The 17205-nt window shown below is 41.0% G+C and overlaps 1 protein-coding gene across 7 annotated transcripts in view; it reads left to right on the top strand.

The window, feature by feature from the left end:
- The window catches only part of LOC140469200 (pappalysin-1-like), a 323835-nt gene that overhangs the window by 75346 nt on the left and 231284 nt on the right, over window positions 1–17205 (top strand). For all 7 annotated transcript variants that reach the window (XM_072565489.1, XM_072565488.1, XM_072565487.1 and 4 more), the window contains exons 4-7: window positions 1376–1669; window positions 2904–3096; window positions 4842–4963; window positions 9805–10297. In XM_072565489.1, the coding sequence (XP_072421590.1) occupies window positions 1376–1669; window positions 2904–3096; window positions 4842–4963; window positions 9805–10297 (1102 nt within the window). The remainder of the gene's footprint in view (window positions 1–1375; window positions 1670–2903; window positions 3097–4841; window positions 4964–9804; window positions 10298–17205) is intronic.

Raw genomic sequence — 17205 nt, 5'->3', positions numbered from 1 at the left:
CTCTCCAACCTTCTGCTGGCTAGCATCTTATAAAGTGGGTTGCATCCCTAGTATAACTTTCCAAAGGAATAAGAAAGATAATAAAAAAGATAAGAACTCCAATAAGAAAGATAAGAATTCCACTCTCCATTTGGAAAAGTCCATGCAGCAATATTCACACGTCCAAACTAATTTCTTTTAAAAGTCAAAGTAAATTTCCAGGAACACCAAAAAAATTAATGTTAATCCAACAATTTTTTGTGGTATTGTGGTATTTTCGATACAAGGCAGCCAAGTTATCAGAGAGTCAAGAATCAGTCAATTCAAACACATTTAGCAATGTTCATTAGTGACCTGCCAGAAAGCTGAGAAAATAATACTCAGGATGAGATCCAAACAATATTGATTGCAATTTGTTTTGTGTCATAGATTGTTGATTCTCTGGTGCCCGATAAGCGCAGTGATGTTTATGGGTGATTAGGTTGTTGAAATGGATCTACTCTGGGTTTAAACAGATACTCCCCTGCACCACACCACCCCACTCCCCCACCACACCCCCACCAGCCCTCCCATTCTTGCAAGAGAGTAAGTAAACATACCAACGTTAAAAAAAGACCACTCAATAAATATAGCATGCTTCTAATGTCCAAATAAAACGCAGACTTAGTTGTTTAGCACCCCCCCGCCCCCCCTCCCCTAACCAATCTGATTGTCTGACTGTTCAATCAGACTGAGCAACCCCAGAATTCAGTGGTGGAGACTGCTGGCATTTCGAGGAAGCTGGAATCAAGAGGGTGTGCCAACCACACAGCAGCAAATCTGGTGTTTCAGACAGGAAAGGATTAGGGACCCCAGGTAGGGGTGTTTTGGAGGGCTAACATGTTGTAGCAATGGGGGTGAGAATATACTGAAGGTGTACCTTATTCCCCTTCCTTCCCACCTTTTTAAAACGATGCCTTCCCTGCCGAAAGCTCACCCAGCAAGGGATCATAAAGTATAGTGCTCTGAATTATACAAGATCAACTAAAAATAATCGTTTTGTTTAGTCTAATGAACTGGCATGCCAATGTGCATAATTATGAAGTAAACTTGGGGCAGATTTCTGAGAATGTTTCCATTTGTAATGACTGTCTATTTTCAGTCAGGATGAACTGGTTTCCAGTGCAAAGGTGAATATGTTTGAAATATCAGATTAAAGCCAAATTTGTTCCATTAAGCTAAAGGTTTTAGCAAAGAATGGTATACTAGTGTGACAAAGGCTAGAAGGAGATAGTTTACTGTATACAGCCCATCATAGGATTTACTCATGCACTTACATCACAACTAGTACAACTGTATTGTTTCTATCTTTTGCATCCCTCCACTCTCTAAATAACAATTCTGTTTGTGCGCATAGGTGGCATCGTATTGAACCCCTCATTCTATGGAATGACAGGTCACACTCACACCATGATCCATGAGATAGGCCACAGTCTTGGACTCTACCATGTGTTCAAGGGGATTTCTGAAATTGAATCTTGCACCGACCTATGCATGGAGACTGAAGCTTCATTGGAGACTGGCGACTTGTGTGCTGATACTAATCCAACGCCAAAAAATAAACAGTGCAAAGATCCTGATCCTGGAAATGATACATGTGGTTTTGGTCATTTTATTAACACCCCATTCTTTAACTACATGAGCTATGCAGGTAAAATGGACTAGTGGAGGGTACAATAGTATTTTATGTTATACTGAAATGTTCACCTAAATTATTCTTTATTTGCATTGCTGTAGAATATGGAATGATCTCTTAATTGTCATATTTGGAAATGTCAGATGAAATTGACATTGTGGAAGGAGAGAAGTTGGTCAGTTTCATTGCTCAGTAAACTAAGTATCACAAAATGTAAGGGTTACTTTACTTGCTTACTAAAAGAAAATGGTACAAATATCATTAATAACCTCTGATTGGCTCACCAAGCAGTATTGATTTTCTATTAAAGTGGATGGCACAGTTACTTAGAGGTTGGCCCTCTGCCTCACATGCAGGGACCCTGGTTCAATTCCACCCTTGGGCAACTGTCAATATGGGGTTTGCACATTCTCCCCATGTCTGCAAGCATGTCCTCTGGGTGCTTTAGTTTCCTCCCACAATCCAAAGATGTGCAGTTTAGGTGGATTGGCCATGCTAAATTGTCCAGGGATGTGAAAGCTGGGTAGATTAGCCATGGGAAATGCAGTGTTACAGGTAGGGGGCACACCTGGATAGGATGCTTTTTGGAGGTCAGTGTGGACTTGATGGGCCGAATATCCTGTTTCCACAATGCAGGGACTCTATTAACAAACAGATTATCTCATCCCTACTTTTGTTTGTTTTGGGCCTGTATAGGGACTGCAGTTAAACTTCTCGTAAGTTCCATATTTGTGTTGGCGGTACCTGACTGATGGCAAACACGGCATTAAACAAATATCCAAATATTATTAAAAGAAAATTATATTTTTAACAATTTTTGCAGACCTTTGTTTACCTGAATCATTACACCACAGGAAATTATTGTATTTATGGAAGAGAGATTAAAAGGTCAAATGACAACATTTTCCTCTTCCTTGATGGAACAAATCTTTTACAAGTATTTTGTTTGCTTTTTGGTCTTCCTGTAAAATTGTACACAGTAGCCAAAATTACTTCACTAGATAATTTAAGGACTCTACCTTAATACTTCTTCTTTGATGACAATTGCACATTGATTACTACGTGCACCCAACATTCCGCCACCAATTAATATCTTTGTTAATACAAAAGCCACAAAGCAAGTCAGTGTCAAATATACATTTTGGAGATTAAGGAGAGAGTAAAAGGAATAAAATGGAAATGTTGATATGTGTCGAATACAATGTTGTTGTAATGTCTTTGCTACAAGTTGTGTGTGTCTCTTTTAAAGATGATGACTGCACAAATTCCTTTAGCCCCAATCAAGTAGCCAGGATGCACTGTTACCTGGATCTGGTATATCAGAGCTGGCAGCCACCCACAAAGCCTCCACCTATCCCTGTTGCTCCAGAGATAATACATCAGACTGCAAGATCGGTGATACTCCATTGGCTTCATCCAATCAATGGACAGTTTTACGCGAGGTAAAAATGGGTACTGATACTATATTAACCACAAACCACACATGTTTGTGTCCATGTTGACACTTCACTAATGCATGCCTCATCTCATGTTTCAACATTAAGCAATGTATAAAACACCACATTACAGGAAGGAAAACCATCTGTATTGCCCCACTATTTGCTGAACAGAAGCAGCATGTGAACAACACAGGTAATTATGAAGTGTAAGTCAACAAACAAATTGTGATGAGGAAGAGATAGGAAAGGATTGGAAAGCAGCACAAGATGGTTACTGATTTCCACTGTTTCATTGCTGGTTTCATAAAAATTACTTCTTGTCTTAAATCTCCTTTTGATGTCCATGAAATTTGTACATTTGCCTATTAAAAGCATCAGAGAAAGTTAAACCTCATATTTAGCCACATATATACCTTTATAATGACAAAAATCAATGTTCCAACCAATTTCCCTTTCTTATGTATGGCTCATTTGCTACACTGTGTGGCCCTTTTAAGCTTGCTCTCGAGTAGCACATGCAAATATCTTAAAAGGACTGCTCTTGTCCCCTGGCTTCATGTTAAGTTCTGGAATGCCTTACAATTGTGTAACTTAGATGGGAGATTGCACATCATAAATGCAAATTCAATTATTTTCACTTGACCAGCAAGTAAACAATTAAAGACATGGTGACCCATTCCTTCACATTGTGAATTGTTATTATGATTCTAAAATGTCTTTTCTTCTTCTTTATTAGCTGTCTCTTTTCACTGTTTTAACTCAGACACCCTTTCCCTCTCTTCATTTCTCTTTCTGCAGCTGCCATGATGTAGAATTCTGTCCCATTAATGCACCATTTGTGAAAGTCTTTCCTTTGTTTGTCTCATTCTTTTAATCTCATTGGTTATGGGGATATACTGTTGGTTCTATGGCCCATATTTATCCCAGTTGCTGTTGGCCTTGTTATGCCACTATTAGCTCATATTTCCATCAATTTTGTGGGTAAAATATGTTTAAACCCTCACACAGTCACAAACAGGTCAAAACAATGGATCATATCATGAAATACTCCTCTCCCATAAAACCTGGGTTGAAGTCTTTTAAGTGCTCCTCACACCCATACCCCACATTGCCTACCCAAAGTATATTTAAATGTATGTTGATGTATTAGACCCATGCCATGAAAAATCCATTTGGACAATCCACATCATAGTCTTGTTAATAGACATTGATGGAAAAGGTACACTGATTGGTGGTCATGGTAACTCTTGCAACCCAAAGCCTGTTGTAAACAAGCATACAGAATGTCTTTGGGAAACTCAGCAGGTCAGGCAGCATCTGTGGAGAGACGAAGAGAAACAGAGTTAAAGTTTTGAGTCCAATGTGAGTTTCCTTTCAGCTCTGACAAGAAGTTATACCAGACCTGACACATTAACTCTGTTTCTCTCTCCAAAGGTGCTGCCAGACCAGTTGGGTATTGCCAGCACTTTCTGGTTTTATTTTAGATTTCCAGCATCCATAGTATTTTACTTTTATACAGTGTCTTCCTTTATTTGGTAATGATTCTGTGAAGCGACTTAATGCATTTCACTACGTTCAAGACACTAAACATCTCTGAGGCATTAGTATTGTTGACGTGTCTTTTCTGTTCAGTGAAGAGACATCGTGGCTTTACACTAAAATTGGTGAAACTGTTGGGTGTGGAAAGTATTGGAAGGTGATGCTGTATCGTTCTTTTTCTTCTTTTATTTTGCTTCCGGGATTCCTAGAGAAGTGGGATCAATATGTGATGCGTGCACTGAGCATGGAGCGCTGGTCCAGTATGCTTACAATGCTTCTTCCCCTAGACCATGTGATCCATCTGGCCACTGGAGCCCCAGAGAAGCAGAAGGTATGACATGGAGGGAGGTGGATGGTGATTGTACCTTTTGTAACACTTAGGTTTTCAAAGGCAGAAAGTTATACTTTCTGATATATATTAATCACTAGTTGTTCTCCATCTCATAAACTGCTTTCTTCTCTCATTAACCCTCCATGATACCAATCAATATTCTTCACCTATTAACCAGACAGACTAGCAGAATGTCAGAGTTCCATTAATTATTACTGTATAAGCCATCGTACCTGGAGCTGATTTACCTTTCTTTTGTTTTTGCTCTTTCACTTCCTCTGTAATCCACTCAGCTCTTATCGACTCCAAATTCATGCCAAGGTGATTTTAAGAATGTTAAATCATATTAAAGAGCTCACATCCTTTCACTGATGTCTTGCACATTCATTATACAACAAGTTATCCCAATGTTAACTTGATTAAACAACAAATTGTTGCCTTTGATTTTAAAACTATGAAATTTAGACTCTTGCATTTACATTAGATGTGTCTTTATTATTCATACAGTTGAATGAAACTGAGAGTTCTAATTTTAACTGGCTGGTTCGACGCTTGATATTACAATATTTGACCATGCAAAGTCAAAGAGGAATAGCCTTGCTTTTCAACCCTAATTTTCAATGATGCCGGCATTATTTTAGATTATTTATTTATTGACTCTGTGGGATGTGGGCATCATTGGCTGGCCAGCATTTATTGCCCATCCGTAGTTGCCCTTGAGAAGGTGGTTCTGAGGTGCTGCAGTCCACATGCTGCATATGGACTTCGGGAGGGAAGTCTAGGATTTTGACTCAGCACTTGCTTTCATTTATTCCAAAATATCCCTGCAACTGCTTTAATATCACGCTTTCATGCTAAGTTATTAATTTCATCCAACATTTTTTGCCACACTCGCATTCTTACATAACCCTTTGCACTACCTTTCCCAGCTGAGACACTTGATATGGAGAAGATATTGCTAAAATAACTATAGCAGCTCAATGGTGAAGGTCAGGACGGGCAGTTACATATGAGCAGGCTGCCTACCATTTCTATCAATCTCCAGGGTTTCATTCCCTAACAACTCTTAACTAGCAACGATCTTTTTACCTCAGTCTTGTAAGTTTCAATTGTCCTGACATCTGCAGCCTTTGATCGAAGAGAGTTCAGAATTTCATAACTACTCTTGTGTAAAGAAATTTTTTCTAACTTTGCTTCTGTATGTCGTAATCCTCATTTTTATAACCATGTTCCCAAGTTCCTTATTGTCTTACTGGACAACATAATGTTTCCATATCAAATAATTGTGTACAATTCTTCTAGTTTGCCTTTGAATATTCGATACTCAATTGAACATGATGTGGAGGTGGCAGTGTTTGACTCGGTTGGACAAAGTTAAAAATCACACAACACTAGGTTATAGTCCAATAGTTTAGGTCAGAGTGGTGCTGGAAAAGCACAGCAGGTCAGGCAGCATCTGAGGAGCAGGAAAATCAACGTTTCGGGCAAAAGCCCTTCATCAGGATTAGAGGCAGGAAGCCTCTAGGGTGGAGAGATAAATTGGGAGGGGGGGTTGCTGGGGAGAAGGTAGCAAAGTGTACAATAGGTGAATGGGGGTGGGGATGGAGGTGATAGGTCAGAGAGGAGGGTGCGGGAAGGTAGCAAAGAGTACAATAGGTGAATGGGGGTGGGGATGGAGGTGATAGGTCAGAGAGGAGAGAGGGGGAAGGTAGCAAAGAGTACAATAGGTGAATGGGGTGGGGATGGAGGTGATAGGTCAGAGAGGAGGGTGGGGGAAGGTAGCAAAGAGTACAATAGGTGAATGGGGTGGGGATGGAGGTGATAGGTCAGAGAGGAGGGTGGGGGAAGGTAGCAAAGAGTACAATAGGTGAGTGGGGATGGGGATGGAGGTGATAGGTCAGAGAGGAGAGAGGGGGAAGGTAGCAAAGAGTACAATAGGTGAATGGGGGGTGGGGATGGAGGTGATAGGTCAGAGAGGAGGGTGGAGCGGATAGGTGGGAAGGGAGACTGGCAGGTAGGACCAATAAGTTTATCTGGAAGTGCAAGTTTTTGAGGTGCTGCTCCTTTATCAGGTCATTAACTACCTGACGAAGGAGCAGCAATCCGAAAGCTTGTACTTCCAAATAAACCTGTTGTGTCAGTTGAACATAGGTTGAATGCATAAAGCTTATTGTGACAACTTAATTGCCTAAGTATCAGCATTATTCAATTCAAACCTAATTGAATTATTCTGGTAAATCTGCACAGTACCCCTTCTAAGGTTAATATGTTCTTTCTGAGGTAGAAACAAGCTTAAAAATTAGAAGCTGGAAGTAGCCATGTAGTCAATCATGCCTGCTTTTGTCATAAAGTCACGGCTGATTAGATTATGGCCTCAGTCCTGCATTCCTGCTTACACTGATAACCTTTCACTCCTTTGTTGGTCAAGAATGTACCTATCTCTGGTTTAAAAATATTCAATGATCCTCCATCTGTTTTCTGGAAAAAAGAGTTCCAAATATCAAAATTCCCCTCAACACCATCTTAAATGGGAGACGCTATTTTTAGACCATATGCTCTATTTCTTGTCTCTGCCACATGGGGAACATCCTTTTCAGAATTCATTAAAGGGAATCTTCAGGAGTGTCTGGCAGCTCTACATTAACAGAAACATCAGTTCCTCTTTCTTTTTGCCCCAGTCCCCTTCACTAAAGGTCAACACTCCTTTATCCTTTTCGATTGTGTTTTGTGTATTAACCATGTTTAATGGCTTGTGTAATCTCTTTACTCCTGTAAACATTCTCAGCTTCTTATCATTTAGAAAATACTCGGATTAATGCTTTATATTTCTAATGCATTGTCCACCAGTGAGCTTAACATTTCTCACAGTTTTACCCACTCACTTAATCTGTCAATCGTCCTCTATAGCTCATTGCTCCCAATAGCACTGAACATGGTCACCGTTATAACCTAGCAGACAAATGAGCTCTCACAAACATCAATGTAATCATGAGCAGATAATCTGTTTTATGTGATATTCACTGAGAATTAAATATTAGCTTAAAGAAAAGTAACTGAAAAAAAATCAAAGAACTGTGGATGCTTGAAATTAGAAGCATAAACAAAAATTACTGGAAAAACTCATCAGGTATGACATCTAGAATCACTGGACCTGAAACGTTAACTCAGTTTTCTCTCCACAGACAATGCCAGACTTGCTAAGTTTCTTCAGCAATTTTTGTTTTCCTTCCAGGGATCAGTTCCTTCGCTTTTCTGTGAAAGACTTCCATGGGATCTTGTTCGTCCACCTGAGGGATCAGTCAGAATGTCAGATTAATGTCTCCATCTGCAAGATGGCGAATCAGACTGTGCAGTACTTCCTGAGTACTGTGCTGGACTGTCAGCCATGATATTGGTTCTCAAGTCCTGAACTGGGACTTGAACCGAAAACCATCGAATGCGGAGGCAATTACTAACTGAGCCATAGCAGACAATACTCTGCCTTCAGAGGCAAGGAACCATCTCACTTTGGAATTGCCTCCTGATGTCATTGTCTTGACTCTCACACTTTGCTGATGTAGGAGGTGCAACAGAATCTATATTTGTGCCCATAATTAGATAAAAGTTAGCACAGTGAGAAGAAGGAATCTAAAAGTTTAACTTCATTCTTGCATCCTCCCATTGTTGCTTGCAGTGGCACAACAGCAGACTATTTAGAGAAGGAAACTTGATGAATTAAGCAAGCTTAAATCATACTATTTGATGTGACAGTGTGCCTTTAGATATCCATTGTGCTAATTCCCAGATCTCTTAAAAAACTATGAAGAAAATATTCCATTTTGGATTGATTCCCAGCTAAGAAAGCTGGAGCCAGAAAGTAAAAGGACCAATTGTTAACCTTTTTTTCCAGGATCTCTATCTGTAGATTATCGGTGTCAACACAAATAATATTGCTAATAGACGCGTCTGCTAGTTTGGAACCTAATTAGCCTGCTGACCTGGACAGTCGAGAGACACCTTCGAATGCTTCTAGAAATTTGTCGGAATTTTTTTTGCATGTGCTCAGGGAAACATATTTGAAACTGCTCTTTCTAAATATGTTGCAGTACTTTGATAATGTCCTTATGTAACAATACATTTTGGAACACAGAGACATTAATAATGTGTGTTATTCATGTGAAGCTAAACTAGCATTTATTTAAGCTTCAAAAGAGCCATTGCCAGCAATTAAATGCAACAATTTCCCTCTGGCATCTATCTTACTTGGATGAAACTCGTCCTTCTGTGCTGGGGTGATCTCTAAGCACATTGTTTTACGCCTCCTCCCTTCTCAAGGCCCCAAGTTACCCTTTCGTTAGAGTGTAAAAGAAATGAAATGAGGGGAAAAAAATAAAGCAAGCAAAAGAAATGGACAAGTATTTCCTGAAATGAATAGGCACAGGAATTATATGCATGTAGCATTAGTTTCAATAGAATACAGGCAACAAGTATCACCCATTAATCTTTCTGACAGCACTGTGCATTGATGTACTAATCAGATTGGTAGGATACTGGTCCCCCTCAATTTACAGAATGAACTTTGTTCAGTAGTCAGTGGTTAACAAAGTTTTATTAAAGTGATGTCTGTGTGTTATGTTTGTCTGTGCAGCTGTGATTTTAACCCTCAATTGACAAGTTTTCAAGCTTTTTATATGTATAAAGAATGAAACATTGAATTTGATTAATTTAGGATATCTGGTTGGCATGGACGAGTTGGACTGAAGTTTCTGTTTCCATGCTGTGTAACTCTATGACTTTATGACATTGATTTTAATGGAGTACTTGGATGATTTCATCTTCTTCAAACTCCTTTCTCTCTGTAGGGCCTCCTGATGTAGAACAACCTTGCGAAAACAGTGTCCGAACTTGGAGCCCAGATGCCGGTGTTGATGAGAAGACGGTTCCTCCGGTTTGCCCGGAGCCTCAGGGTTGCTACTTGGAATTAGAATTCCGCCATGTGTTGATTCCCGATTCTCTGACCATTTGGGTCACGTTCACTGAATGGACTGCTCATGGAGCCATCCACGATATTAAACTACTGACTGTGAGCGGGAAGGAAATCTCGCTCGGACCGCAAAACGTCTTCTGTGACGTCCCCATTACGGTCAAGCTCACTGTGACAGAGGAGGTCTATGGAATCCAAATCTTCACACTGGATGAACATTTGGAAATCGACGCTGCCATGCTGACCTCAGCACCTCAAAACACTGTCTGCAAAGAATGTACACCAATCCAATACAAAGTCATACGGGATCCACCATTTAAAGAGGGACCGGTATTCATGGTGAAAGACCTGAGCCGAAGGTTCGAAGACATGTAAGTGCACTCTCAGTAGAACAGCCCACTGAACAATTAATGGGTTCAAATTTCTGTCTTTTTCTGTTGTAGGAAATTATTGGTCCCTTGGGATTTTTAAATTCTGGTTTCTCAGCCAGTTTGACACAAACAAGAATAAGAATTTTCTTATCGTGAAAGAGGAATGATGGAGGGAGGAATGGAATTCAGTTTGTAGAACCTTTACAACCTTCCCAAAAAGTTAAATAATACAGTGCTTACGTTTCATAATCCCCAAAGTACAATATTTTTCTGTTTCCGAGTTCACGTTAGAATTTTAGATGTATGCCAGCACAAGTGACATAGTTTTTCTGTATGAATACGAACTAACAGAAATCAAAGTTGTAAATCTTCTTATCACGGAATTCAAAATTAGGAACACATTTTTCAAAATGCTGGTGTGTAAGTGGAACTTAATCCAATTGAAAAGTGTTAGGCAAAGTGTTACTGGTCAATATCTTTAGACTGCTTAGATTCCAATGGATTTGAAAGATAAAACAAACTCAGATGTTTTTTTCTGAAATTTTTCACAGTTTCACAATGGAATCCAGATGAATACTTATATAACACACTGGGCCATCAAGGCAAGTGTGTTGCCAGCTGTGTTACAAGTGAATGCATGACAGTGTGATCAGTGACAATCTTACCACAACCAGTCATATATTCTCTTCATCTTCACTTCAAAAAAGAATTCATTGGAAATCTTGCTGTTAATGTGTAGCATCTGCTGCCATATGAACTGAATGTAGCAGTAAACAGAGCAGCGTGGTGGTAGAATGTTTGTATCGGGATGCCCAGCAACTGAAGTTCATCTAAAACATCTCCAGAGGGGCCCTTGAATAGGTGTTTCATTTGCCCAAGAACAGTTCCATATTTTCTGGAATTGTTTGTAGGACATGCTGGGATGAGAAAACATGACCAAATGTACTTCATAAGAGCTCATTTAATGGCAACTGCAAGTCAGGGTCTATTGCTGACAGCGCAGAATACAAATTGAAGTTACTCCTCAAAATTTCTCCCTGATAAGAACAGGAGAAAGAAAGGAAAAGAGGGGTATGTTGAGTGAATTAGATAGAGATGGGTGAATCATGTGTCATTCAGCACAGAAATGGACCCGTCTGTCCAACTGGTCCATGTCAACTTGATTTCCTAAACTGAACTAGTCCCATTTGCTGTATTTGGCCCATATCTCTCTAAACCTTTCCTATCCATGTATTTGTCCAAATGTCTTTTAAGTGTTGTAATTGTACATGTCTCTACCACTTCCTCATTCCATATATGTACCCTCTCTGTGTGAAAAGATTGTCCCTCAGGTAAGGTTAGAACACGTGAGATCCATGGACAGCTAGCCAATTGGATACATAATTGGCTTGATGGTAGGAGACAGATAGTGCTGGTACAGGGTTGTTGTTCAGACTGAAAGCCTGTGACCAGTTCTGTGCTGCAAAGATCAGTGTTGGGTTCACTATTGATCATCATTTATATAAATGTTCTGGATGAGAATCTATGAGACATATCAATAAGTTTGCAGATGACACCAAAATTGGTGGTGCAGTGGACAGTGAAGATGTTTATTTAAGATAACAATGGGATCTTGATCAACTGGGCCAGTGGGCTGAGAAATGGCAGATGGAGTTTAATTTAGATATTGGTGAGGCATTACATTGTGGTAAGACAAACCAGGGTAGGATTTATACAGTTAATGGTCTGCCCTGGGGAGTGTTGTCGAACAGAGAGACCTAGGGGTTCAAGTACATAGTCCCTTGAACATGATATTGCAGGTTGACAGGACAGTGAAGAAGACATTTAGCATGCTTGACTTCATCCATCAGAGCATTGCGTATAGGAGTTGGGACATCCTGTCATGGCTGTACAAGACCTTGGTAAGGCCAGTATTGGAGTACATATGGTGGTATGACCTTATTGTGAATACTTTCTAAACCAATACTGTAATACTCAGGGGAGTTGCAAAGTCAGAATGGAACAAATTCAAAAGTGAAGGTCTATAAAACAAACAGGATCAGCTTAATTGCATCAATTCTGAAGAGAAATAAGGCTCCATCTATTCCAAGAAGCACTATTCATCATGAATAGATGAATAGGAATCGGAAGAGAGCCCCGGCTAAGATCCAAAATGAATGAGACAAAAGGACATGGAAATTTAATACAGAACAGACAGAAAATGTTCCCTTCCAAACCACACAGTTGGAACAAAATTGGCATTCCTTCACTCTTGCTGGGTCAAAGCTCTCTGTATCAGCACTCAGGGTATACCTAAACCCCATGGGCTACAGTGGTTCATGAAAGCACCTCGCCATCATCTTCTCCAGGGCACTTAAGAATCGGCACTCTGCTGGTGATGCTCAGTACCCCTAAGTGAATTTGAAAAGAAATACTTGCCGGACTCCCATTTGGCAGCAAATGAGAGGGGAACAGTTGCCGGATGCGTGAGAAAGAAGGTACAAAGGAACAAGTGACTATATTTTGTCGGAGTGATTGATAAGTGTTATTGATTGTTCTGCTTCAACAGCTTAGACCTGAATGAGCAAATTGGTGAACCGTTAAGACCGATGCAACATTCCAGCATTTTACATGTGTTCAGTTTTCATTCATGCATAAATTGCTCAGCAGAGAACCATACTTCCTAAGCTGTTGAGTGATCTCTCTCTTCGCAGGTTGGCAGTGAACAATGCTAATGAATGGGATGGTATTTCCCATTTACATGTTTGCACTTTATAAAGTGGCTGAGACATGCTAAATATGTACACGAGTCCCAACGGGCTAAATCTAGAACACATGAGATCAAATGCTGACAGGCGGAAAAAGAAAAATCCATGAAGATTCCTTTCAGTTTATTTTTGGAACCAGGGATTAGGTCCATTCAGCCAAGAATGTAAAATATATGGCACTCTGTAGAATAATGACAGTGTTGGTGAAGGCAACAGTCAGAATAAAGTAACTTCAACATTGCACAAACTAAAGCGTCACATTCAAAACTTTGACACATATTTGCACGCACTCTATTTGGCAAACAGCAACAAGAGGACAACTTGTTCCAGGCCTGCTTTGAATAGAAGAAAACATTTTGCTTGCATCTTCTTAAATATTCCCATTTCTCCAACTTAAAACTATTGTAAAACCTGAAGAGTTAATTTTAACTAAGAATGGAACATAATAACAAAAGGACACAACAACAGCATGGAGGCAAGAGGAAGCATCCATGGATTTTGAAATAAGACCAGCAAATGCTGATCGTTTCCATTATGTCAGCTAACCACTGAAGAGGAAATACAGGATGGCATTTCAATTCTGTCCGATTTCTAATGCTATGTTTCCACCTAAAATATTGACTGCCAGGATTAGATTTCTGGCAGTATGGAAACAGGCCCTTTGGCCCAACAAGCCCACATTGACCCTCCAAAGAGTAACCCACTGAGACTCGTTTCCCCTGACTAATGCAATTAACACTATGGGCAACTCAGCATGGCCGATTCACCTGCCCTGCACATCTTTTGGAATGTTGGAGGAAACAGGAGCACCTGCAGGAAATCCACACAGACACAGGAAGAATGTGCAAACACTCCACACAGGCGGTTACTTGAAGTGGGAATCAAACCTGGGCCCCTGGTGCAGTGAGGCAGCAGTGCTAACCACTGAGCCACTGAGCTGCCCTTAGACACAGAGCTTTGAATCCAGGATCTCCATCAGCTGGGTCACTAGACTAATAGTCTAATGATAATATCACCAGGCCATCCTGCAACTGACAAGTTTAGGGAAATGAAACAATGCCAGCTGGCAACTGTCACACTGGACCTTCATATACAAGTTTTCCCTCAATTATACGACATGGTTAAGCCATTTTCAAGGTCTTTAAATTGCAGGATCAGTAAACGAATACATTTATTCCAGTTCAAGATTGTGAAATGAAAAGGTATTGAGCAGTGTGGTCATATTAACATATCCAGATTAACTTTTTAGTTGAAGTAATAGATGAAGGAATAAATCACAGAGAGAGAGAGAGAGAGAGAGAGAGAACGAGAGGGAGATGAAAGGCATTTAAGGCATTCAAGGAAGCCATTCAGTTCCCCGTTGAGCAATCAAATCAGTCACAAACCCTGCCAATTTCTATCATTTTTCAGGTTAACTTTCGCTGGCCCACATTCAGTTTCCTTTCAAAATCATTGATTGTTTCCATTTCCATTGTCCGTGTAGGCAGAAGGTTACCACAGCCATTACCTAACTGTTGCAAAAAAAAATTATCTCAACATCTCCCCATGTTTCTTGCTCAAAACCGAGACCTTGTACCGTTAGCTAATAGGAAGGGTCTAATACAAACCTGTTAATCTTTTGCACCTCTGTCAAACCTCTCACAAATCTGTATCGCTGATCACCTGGGTCAAGTATCATTGTTGTGCATAAGGACATCTATCTGTGGGTCTTCAGGTGGCTGAAGAGGCCAATCTGGGATCCACGGATTACATTGGAGCGTGGATATTGTTTCATGGTAACAGTGATTGGAGAGGGTGGTGGGTGGTAACGGTGATTGGAAGGGGTGGTGGGTGGTAATGGTGATTGGAGGGGGTGGTGGGTGGTAACGGTGATTGGAGGGGGTGGTGGGTGGTAATGGTGATTGGAGGGGGTGGTGGGTGGTAACGGTGATTGGAGAGGGTGGTGGGTGGTAACGGTGATTGGAGGGGGTGGTGGGTGGTAATGGTGATTGGAGGGGGTGGTGGGTGGTAACGGTGATTGGAGGGGGTGGTGGGTGGTAACAGTGATTGGAGGGGGTGGTGGGTGGTAACGGTGATTGGAGGGGGTAGTGGGTGGTAACGGTGATTGGAGGGGGTGGTGGGTGGTAACGGTGATTGGAGGGGGTGGTGGGTGGCCATTCCTGATGTCCCATCTCTCCTTGTACAAGAGTCGCTTCTGTTCAGCAACACGGCACAGATAACTTTTGAGGCGTAGAGATCCCTGCTGGATGTTGTTCCTCCAGTGATTCCAGTCTGTAGCCATGCCCTCCCAGTTGTTGATGTTGATGTGGGTGTGGAATTTCTTGAAGTTGGTCCGGATGTTATCTTGGAAGCACTTCTTTTGCCCACCAGGGGCACACTGACCTTCTTTCAACTTGAAGTACATGATCGTTTTGGGAGATGTGAGTTGGACATTGGAATGACATGCCAGGTACAATGGAGTTGCTGTTGAATTATTGTAGTGGTGATGCTGGCTATGTTGGTCCCCTCCAAAATGCTGCTGTTAATGTGTGTGCCTTCCCAAATAATCCACAGGATTTTTCCAGGGTTTTAAGGTGCTGACTGTTGGTAGTCCACATTTCAGCTTCACATAGCAGAGTGGGAAAGACAATAGCTTTGTAGACCAGAAGTTTAGTCTGAGCCTGTAGGTCATGGTCTTCAAAGACCCTTCTTCAGTGTTGGGCATAGGCTCCAGTGTTGGCACAACTCAGGCGATGTTGTATTTCTGCATAGATGTTGTCCTTGGAGGAGAGAAGGAAATGATCCCCATTTTCAAGGGGATGGTTGTTGACCCATATTGTAGGAAGAGTGGAGAGATTGTCGGATGGTGGTTGATGGAGTTCTAGAGTCTTTTGATGTAAAAGGTAAGACCAAGGAGCTTATATGCCCCCTTAGTAAAGTCATCCAAGATGCATTGTGGTTCTTCCACAGAGTGTGCTGTGATTGTGTAGTCATCAGCATGTTGACACTCAAAGATGGAGTTGGTGGAGACCTTGCCCTTGGCCTTGAACTATTATGGTTGAACAGCCTGCTGTCCTTACGGTAAATGATTGGAAGTCCCTTGGGCAGGTTTTGACCAGTGAGGTGGAGGATGGTGACAATGAAGATAGTGAACAAGGTGAGTGCGATGATGCAGTCCTGTTTGACTCCATCTCCATGGTGAAAGGCTTAGCCTCCTAAACACAGTTGTTAAGCAAAATTGCAGACATGCTGTCATGCAGCAGCCTCAGTGTCCTGAGGAAATTAACAGGGCAGCTGTATCATGACAGTATCTGCCAGGCAGCCTGGTGGTTAACTGTATTAAAGTGTTAGTTAGGCTGATGAGGTATTCATGGATCATGCTTTGTGTGGAAGATTGACCTTACCATCATGGGTGACCTGCCAGAAACTACACTCTAGACGGTTTAGGTCTCAGGTTTCTCGGCACGTACAAGCCTGTACCACACACACACATCCACACACACACACGTGCGCTCTCTCTCTTTCTTTACACACCCACATACCCACACTCTCTCTCTCTCTCTATATATATATATATATACACACACACTCTCTATACACACAGACACACACACAATCTACACACAGACACACACACTCTCTCTATACACACACTCTCTCTCTTTCTATACACACATATATACACACACACTCTCTACACACACACACACACTCTCTACACGCACACATTCTCTCTCTACACACAGACACACACACACTGTCTCTCTACACACACACTCTCTCTACGCACACAGACACATACACATACACTCTCTCTACTTAAACAAACACACACTCTATGCATACAAAAGCACATTCTACACATACACATACACTCTGCACATACACATGGACACACTCTGCATATACACATTCTCCCTCTCTACATACACACACGCACTTTCTTAACATACACAAACACATACACTCTCTCTTTACACACACATACTCTCTCTTGACACATAGATACACACTCTCACAACACACATACACGCACACACACACTCTCTGTCTACACACACACACAAACACACACTCTCACAACACACACATACACGCACACACACATACTCTCGACTATTAAGAATCATTGAACAACTTTAATTTGTAGAAGCTGCCTCACAATGTATTTTTTTTCTTTCT

Source organism: Chiloscyllium punctatum, chromosome 49 (assembly GCF_047496795.1).
Source record: "Chiloscyllium punctatum isolate Juve2018m chromosome 49, sChiPun1.3, whole genome shotgun sequence".
In the NCBI taxonomy this organism is placed as follows: Eukaryota; Metazoa; Chordata; class Chondrichthyes; order Orectolobiformes; family Hemiscylliidae; genus Chiloscyllium; species Chiloscyllium punctatum.
This window is presented reverse-complemented; position numbering and strand designations above follow the sequence as displayed.